An 8,435-nucleotide genomic window follows, 5' to 3' on the forward strand; every position below is an offset into this window, starting at 1 on the left:
TTGGCTGTCTACCAGTCCCCATTTGTACAGAATTGGTGAACGTTCAAGAATGTATATAGGACATGAAAAGGAAAGTCCCACCACAAAAATTCCCATCGTCAATGGGATACAGCACAGCACAGCACACAGTACACACAGCAAAATTGCATTTATGTCTTACCTATGCAGAAGGGGCAGGATAACACACTCCCTGAGGGAGCAGTGTAGGAGAATTGTATGGGTATATCTCAGTCAATAACAAGTACTCTCTCCCAATTTCCCTCCATAGCTACCAACGCATCAAGAATCAAATTAGCAACCTCCGAGCCACAAATTCAATTCCCAAACTGCTCACACATGATGTGCTATAGCCTTGAAGAAATCTGTTACCATGCCGTGACTGTTATTTTAAATGTTGTGGAAAAGCTTTCCTTTAAGGACACTCAAACAAACAAAACATAGAAACCCTCCATGTTATGTCCAAGCATGAGGCACAAAACTGCAGAAGTTTGGACACCATTAGTAATAATAATAACTGAGAAGCATACAGAGCACACTCTCTTTTCAGGACTTGAGCATTTAATGAGCACAGTGGCATGGCAACTACTGCCTCCGTTCTTCATCACCTCCCCCAATAATATTATTAGGCTACTGCCTAACAGCAGCACTCCAAAAGGTTCTGTGTCATTTTAGCTGTTTATTTTGAAAATGTATGCTGCCCATTCACAAATATGAACTCCAAGTCTAAATGGTGGAGAACACCCACCTTTTCGAAGTGTAAATTCCCACGTCATCATGAATATGTAATAGATGGTGATGCTAAGTATTCGTTAAAAATGGAAAACATTTGTGAATTGGCAACATAAATTGCAGAAATAAACTACTGAGAAATTACTGGAAAAGGTAATTTATGTTCCATTTATTTAAAATAAGGCAATACAGATAATATTGGTCACAAACAGTGCTAAAAACAAATGTACAAGCTTGTGGGAGCTCATAGTTATTTTTTGACATACTAAAAAGATGAGAATGCAACTCCTTTAAAAACTGTACAGTACAGCCCCACAACGGAATAAAATAGTAATTGAGAATTTACTACCGCAAAAAAGCATTGGTTTGAAACAGCATTTGATCACAACAAGAGAAATTGTATATACCATAAGTGTGTAGGACTTGAATTAAATCCCATATCATCTATGGAAGACTCAAACACAAAATCTAAATCTTTTGAGATACTATAACAATACCTACAACTCAGGAGGACAAATAACATTATATCAAACAACCACAACAACAAAATCGATTCACAGAAGGTATGTGACTCACATTGGAAGTTCAGTTATGACAGGAGAGTGTGAAATACTGCAGGTCACAGACAGATGAGGTACTTACATGTGACGTAGTATGTGACACCTCTCCTCTCGGAAGATTTACTGACAGACCTATAGTACAAGCTCTTGCCATTGTACAGTGAGAGCTATGTAGTCACGACAGGGGGTCTGTTGATTTCCCCAAAGAGCACACTTGTGGAGCAACAATACTTGGAAACACAGTTAGGCACAGTTAGGAAGGAGCACAGTTAGGCTGGAGCACAGTTAGGAAGGCTTGTTGGGCACAGCCACACATGGAAGAATTCTGCGTCAGAAGGAACTGTGTTACAGAATAGTACCAGTTTGAGCTTGGATGACAATGCTTGTGATAAGGCTTACAAGGCTAGCAAGGCTAAAATGGTAATTGTTCTCTAGGGAGAAGGCATTTACGGTAGGGGAAACAGTACACATTCAGATACATCATACAAGTGCAAATCAGTGCTGTACTGTGACAGATGAATCGACATGAAATGCACAAAGATAGTGAAAACGCACTTCTGCAAATGAAAGAAATGTGCAGAAGTAATACTGTTGATCTCACCGACTTGTACTTCTACATTTAAAGTTTAATTTAAGTAGATTCATGTGAGAAACGTTACGGGTTGATTGGATTGTTAATTATGTGTAGACTGCTGGACACCTTCATTTCCCTTTGAAAGGAACTCTACTCTACTCTACTTTACTCTACTCTACTCTACTTTACTCTATGACCTTTGCCATCATTATGGCTCACACCAGGCCAAAACATTGAAAAGGGAGTCAAAGCAAAAAATTGGCCAGCATACCTGGTTGAAGACAGTAAGCTTTGTTGTTTTACAACTGTGCATACACTGTACATAGTCTTGTACAAAACTGCTTTGAAAAACTTCTGGGAAAGTGTGTGTTTTCTGGTTTGGCATTTTTTAATACAATTCACCAGTGCTACTGTAGGTTATATGATCAGTCTCATCAATATAGGGCAGACAAGCAGCCTATACTGTGTACTCCAAATAGGACCTGTTTTACTAGCCTGATTGTTACTTTCAAATCTCTTCGAGACGTGGTCTGACCAAGAGCATAACAATTAACCTTTCCAATACGGCATGGTTGACCTGCCTCCCTTGGTTTGCTAATGGTTGCTTGCTTCCATTGGGAGGAGTTCCCGATTTTTGGGAGCTCAGAAAGTACTTGCATTGCTCTTGACCTGACTAGTAGCAAAGGTGTTGCGTCACATCTGTTTTACTTGAGTAATGTTGATTTCTGAGCGAGTTGATTCTACCTGTGTCTTACTGCCGGTTTATGTTGTACACCAGTGGTTCCCAACCTATGGGTCGGGACCCAACCTATGGGTCGGGACCCAACCTATGGGTCGCCAAAGATCCACAGAGGGTCGCGAAGCCCTCTTGATTTTAAGGGGTTTAATTGTATTACCATATATAGCCCATGTTGAATAAATTACTAAGCATCTAAACTAATATATGCATAGAAGCATCCAAATGTAAGTGCTACATTATACATTCACTCTATATTTGACCGAAGACGAATAAAATAACTAAAATGAGTTTTCGCAGGAAACAGCTTATCATGTTACTCCCTCTCGTAAGGGCACTCGCGCGCGGTTTGGTCACCAAAGCTTACAACAGTAAAAATATGGGCCCCTGAAGAAAAAGGTTGGGAACCACTGTTGTACACCACCAGAGCTAACAGAGTCAGTACAATTTCGATTGACAGTAGACGTTGATAAGGTTTGTCGGCTTTTGCTCATGATTTTAACTTTTGTGAATGTAAATTCTAAAAGCCTAAATCTAACAGTTACCAGGATGGAATTTGCTTATTATTTTGGTCAAATATTTATTTCTTGCATGAAGAAAGGCTAACCTTTATGGCGACAGACAGTTACATTTAGGCTGCAAAGGTTGAGCCTACAGATACAGAACAACTAAGCAGCACTATGTGTTTGCATGGGTATAGCACAGACAGTTTCACAAACTAGCATCAAAGCAAGGGTCATTTCTTGAAAACGTGTTATCTGAGGAACAGAACACTCCCAAAGTGCACTCCAAGAACACTCCAAGAGATTTTTTCCTTTTTTGCAGTTCCATGTTATAATACAACTTCTCAGTGTCACGTCCAGCAACTCATCCGATACTGTAGAAGTGACTGGTGACAAATCGGCAGGTGTTGAAATGTGGTGACGTACGTTAGTGTCTTTGGTGAACACCTCATGGGTGCGTCTGTCACAAATAAAATATATAAAAAGTGTTCAGTCCCCCTGGTGTGATGTTTGGGGTTCAACGTTGAAAACAAAATGGTGTGAGCGAGTTCATTTCAGCAAGTGACAGTGTGTTGGGCCGCTAGGATCCAGCCATTGTCTTTGCCTCCCCCCCTATCCAGGGTCTTGAACAGGCTAGCAGGAGGGTCGTCAGATAACTCAGCAGGAGAGGAAAGAGGAAGAGGATGGGGGGGGGTGTCTTCACAAACTGTTGAGTCAGAGCTGAGGCTGTCACCACTACCCGTTCATATAACGCTGTCCAGATACACTGCTGAATGTTGGGAGGGAGGATTCGCGGGAAGAAATATGGCTGGCTCTTTGAAAAAGATGGATCAGCCAGCCACACAATTAGCGTCTCTAACATTCTATAAACTTTTTTGGAGACGTGTGGACTCCAATCCTTTTGTTGACAAGCGTAACGCATCATACCTACCGTAATTATTCATAGACAGGAAAATGTTCTCGAAAACTCGTGATGCATTATTTTCTCATTAAATCATCTTTTTGAGGAAGCTTAGAAAAGAGCCAGTGTTTTCGCCATGAGGCACAGAAGATGCTTATGTAGTGTTGTCGTACTCCTCCGATCTCCCCTCCTGAGCAGATGCAGAGCAGCTATTGGTTCCTATACAGCAGACAGGTCCATGCGATTGGCTGAATTGGTGCTTTTGTCCCATGTGTTCATCTTGGTCGGGCTCATATCTCCCTTGGGTCCATTTATCTAAAAATAAAAACATGAACAAACATTTCTTAAAAACACTTAAAGTGCAAGCTACACACATCAGACTCAGGAGCTGGTTAGACCAATCTGAGAGGTGTATTTTTTTCGATAGGATGAGAGTATTTAAGGTAGTGAATAGCTATAAATTAACTGAAAGTTGGTCAGACTGGGATGAGAGACTTCCATAGGATGTGGAGTTGTGCTCTCATATTGCCATGTACATTGACACTCATCTCATGGCAACATTCCACATTTTCTGGAAATATGCTCATATGAATCCTCCTCTCGGGTTAAATAATGCCTCTTTCCAACTATTGGTTTTCTGGTAGGCCTACAGCTCGACAAAGAACGACTCGACCTCCATTTTTTGCTTCGTGAATAGGCTCAACACAGCTCAATTGGGAGGGAAAGTGAAAAAGCGATTGCCTGGTTAACACCAGACCTAATCACAAGTGAGTGTCTTTCAAATCGAAACGAATGTGTAGAACTAAAGGCAGTATGGGAGTTCCCAGGCTAGAAAAGCGATCCTAGCGGTTACGTTCCAAACACCAGGGCGATCCTATTGAAACTCCCATAGACGAGTTTTTTAAAAAATCCCACAAAGATATGACACTGAACTTGCACACCAGACACATGTTTCAGCTTACACAATAGGATGAACTACCACCTGTAAAAATCTTGAGGCATTTTTTGCCCTTTTAAGAAAAATAGAAATTGTGCCAATCTGGTCGGATACGGAGTACAGCTTCCAGCATGCTGTGCTTCGCGCCTCATTGACAACACAGAGAAACAAATGAACGCAAGTTCTTCGCGTTTCTTCACATTCTTGTAATCCTGTGAGCCACATTGGCGTCTTATTACACATATAGACCCTCAATTAGTTTGCTTTGGTTTTAGCTTCTCTAGTAGATATGATGGCTTTTGTGGTGACAAGTAACCACCTCTCTGGCTAATGTTTGGCTATGCTAATTACATTGAGTAAACAAGTCACACATGCGAGTCAGTGTAGTTCTATATTAGCTTTTTTAAGAATATTAAAATCAGTTCAGATCTGTTAAAAAACGAACATTTTACCACCTGAGTCGATAAAATGGGCCAACATGCATACTATATGACAGCCACTACTCCTACTTTGTCGTCAGGGCCAAGATGTATTTTTTAAAAGAAAAAAACCCATTCATTTCATGCAGAGGCTTGGAACGTTGCCAGCAGGGGGCGATGAGATTACTTTCCCTCACTATTGTAAAGCAAGAAGTGGCGGCTGTGTCAAGCTGTAGGCCTACTAGAAGAACGGCAGTGGAAAAGAGGCATTACTGAGTTTCACCTTTCTCCTCTTCTTCCCAATTCCAAGCCAGGGAGGTGTACCTGTAAAATGAGCACATTTCCAGAAAAGGTCGACAGATGCTTCACTTGTAAGTAAAAGTGATTCCCATTTCATCATCGTCAGCCGTTCACACAGGACACCACAGCACAGAGTGACTCACCACGTCAGAGTTGAAGGGCTTGACGTTGATGTTGCGTATGGAGCTGCTGGTGAGGGTCCACACTTTGGTCTTGTGCTTGAAGGCAGCTCTTACCTACAGCAAAACAGTGATTTTTTTCCATAGGGTTTCTTGTACACTTAACTGACAGTACAGTGGAGAACAGGGAGGCCATGTTTGAGAGAGAGAGAGAGAGAGAGAGAGAGAGAGAGAGAGAGAGAGAGAGAGAGAGAGAGAGAGAGAGAGAGAGAGAGAGAGAGAGAGAGAGAGAGAGAGAGAGAGAGAGAGAGAGATGGGGTAGGGTTGGGAAATGATCCAGGTCGGATTCGAACCTGGGTCCCCATAAACATGTAGCCTGCATTTGCTGTGGGTGTATTAGCACACTGTGCCACAGCAACCCCAGTCAGTCATTATTAGAAATATTAAAATATAATAGTAGTTGGTAGATTGAGTTGAACATAAATTTCAACTGCACACCACTTTGTTAATGCTGATAACATTTACCACAAGAGGGTGCTGTTGGTTACTGTATCTACATATTTTTCATGGCTACTCTCTGAATTAATCTTTAGTCTAAATGGAAATGTCTTCTGTTGACTTCTGTTGACCATGCATGACTGCAGGTACAAATCAGCCCAAATACTAAAGGTAAACTGCAGAGGCTTTACACAAGCCCGCATTTAACCAGGTGTGTGTGTGTGTGTGTGTGTAAGGCAGGCAAATATCCAGCATTAAACACCATATAAAACCGCAATCTGAGTACTTTTTGATAAACTACAGAGCATTAATTCTCATTACAGGTGTGTGTGTTAATAACTTGTTGACGAGTGAAGACAAATGTGACAAGATGAAAAGTAAAATTCTGATTACCTACCTCTGAGTTGAGTAGACAATGGAAGAGGAATATGAAGAAACCCTGTGTTAAAATACAGAAATAGGTTATGACCACCGTCTGCCACAACATGCCCTTTTATGAGTAGCTCCTACTCAAATCCCAGATCCCATACACATTTTTCTTGTCTTGTTCAACAACAAAATAGTGTGTGTGTGTGTGTGTGTGTGTGTGTGTGTGTGTGTGTGTGTGTGTGTGTGTGTGTGTGTGTGTGTGTGTGTGTGTGTGTGTGCACGCATGGGGAGAGAGAGAGAGAGAGAGAGAGAGAGAGAGAGAGAGAGAGAGAGAGAGAGAGAGAGAGAGAGAGAGAGAGAGAGAGAGGGCGAGCGAGAGAGAGCGCGAGAGCGAGAGCGAGAGAGCGCAGAGGAATTCACATACAATTCAATACGTCTGACAGTCAGGTAGTCAGAGCAAAAGTGTCACCTGTAGGGAGTTGAAGACTGCAAACAAGTACTGGAAGAGCAGGGAATGGTCATTGATGGCCAACACCCCGAAGATCCAGGAGATCCCCAGGATGGGCAGCAGCACAGCAACAGCCTTAGCCGTCAGTCTGCCAACACATTAGTATGGACCACAGTTATTACATTACCCTTTCGTCTTGTTCATTCGGATTTTTAGTAGCCTAATTGTTTTGTTATGCAGTTCATTTTGTTCATATGTATTTAGTTCATATATCATTATTTCCCTAGCTTTAGCTTTTGCTATAGCTAGAGTATGATTTACAGATTCTGAAATGTGAATACACACATATTTGTTACGGTATATGGTAATATGCCAAATTACTTTGAACTTTAACTAGTGTTACCGAAATGTAACTCATAATGATAATCTCATTGAATTACTGCACTTGCTTCTGTTGGTGTTGTACTTCATGCGACAGACATGGACTCACTTGACAGCATTAGCGTCCCCATGTACTTTGTAGTTTTCAGCGCTTATTCTTGAAATTATCCTGGTCACCGCGATAAGAATGCCAATGTTCACCTTCAAATCAGAAGACATCAATTGTCTTATCAACAGTATTTTCAGATAAGAGAAATACATAAATATGATTTATTTTCTGTTCATAGATTGTTTTACACCCCACATTCACCATGCACTGTAATAACACATAAATCCTGTGCCAAAACATGAACAAAGTTTATTCATATCATTAAAACATGTCTTTTGGTTGAGGATACTATTCACTGTATGTATTACTGTTAACATTCATCGCACATATGGCCTCTTGAGAAAAAGAAAAATATATACCATGATGACAAACAAAGCGGGTGCCACGAAAGCCCAGATAGCTCCATTCTTCAGAGACAGCCAGCAACTATAAAGAGAAAGAAAAGAGTTTTTTGTGTGGTTAGTCTAGTGGCACCGTCTGTGAAACTGGTATTCATAGGACTCCATAAACATATTGGTTAGGTGCATTCATAAGGCAGTAAGTATTCTGTTTATAGCCTTCCTATTCATGCTCATAACTGTATTCCTAAATCCTAACATCTTATGTTATACCATGAGTCCTATTTCAGCAATTAAGTGGAATAATGGTTATAAAGGTCTACCTGTCTACATCATCAGTGCAATCATGAGTGCGTTAAAATAGTTATGATTAATACTAATGTCAACCACAAGTGTACTTATTATTCTTATTATTTATATACATATACAATATATATCAATGATATAATAAGTATACAGGTCGGTGATCTCTCTCTCTCTCTCTCTCTCTCTCTCTCTCTCTCTCTCTCTCTCT

At 40.8% G+C, this 8,435-nt stretch overlaps 1 protein-coding gene across 5 annotated transcripts in view; it reads right to left on the reverse strand.

The window, feature by feature from the left end:
- Nucleotides 1-896: 896 nt before the first annotated feature.
- Nucleotides 897-8,435, reverse strand: part of adgrd1 (adhesion G protein-coupled receptor D1) — a 106,325-nt gene continuing 98,786 nt past the window's right edge. For all 5 annotated transcript variants that reach the window (XM_063195217.1, XM_063195214.1, XM_063195216.1 and 2 more), the window contains 6 exons: nt 7,943-8,009; nt 7,584-7,675; nt 7,115-7,241; nt 6,674-6,715; nt 5,803-5,895; nt 897-4,318 (listed from right to left, as the gene is read on the reverse strand). In XM_063195217.1, coding sequence (XP_063051287.1) covers nt 4,223-4,318; nt 5,803-5,895; nt 6,674-6,715; nt 7,115-7,241; nt 7,584-7,675; nt 7,943-8,009 — 517 coding nt within the window. In that variant the 3' untranslated portion in view covers nt 897-4,222. The remainder of the gene's footprint in view (nt 4,319-5,802; nt 5,896-6,673; nt 6,716-7,114; nt 7,242-7,583; nt 7,676-7,942; nt 8,010-8,435) is intronic.

The sequence above is a fragment of the Engraulis encrasicolus genome, chromosome 3, assembly GCF_034702125.1.
Source record: "Engraulis encrasicolus isolate BLACKSEA-1 chromosome 3, IST_EnEncr_1.0, whole genome shotgun sequence".
Lineage (NCBI taxonomy): Eukaryota > Metazoa > Chordata > Actinopteri > Clupeiformes > Engraulidae > Engraulis > Engraulis encrasicolus.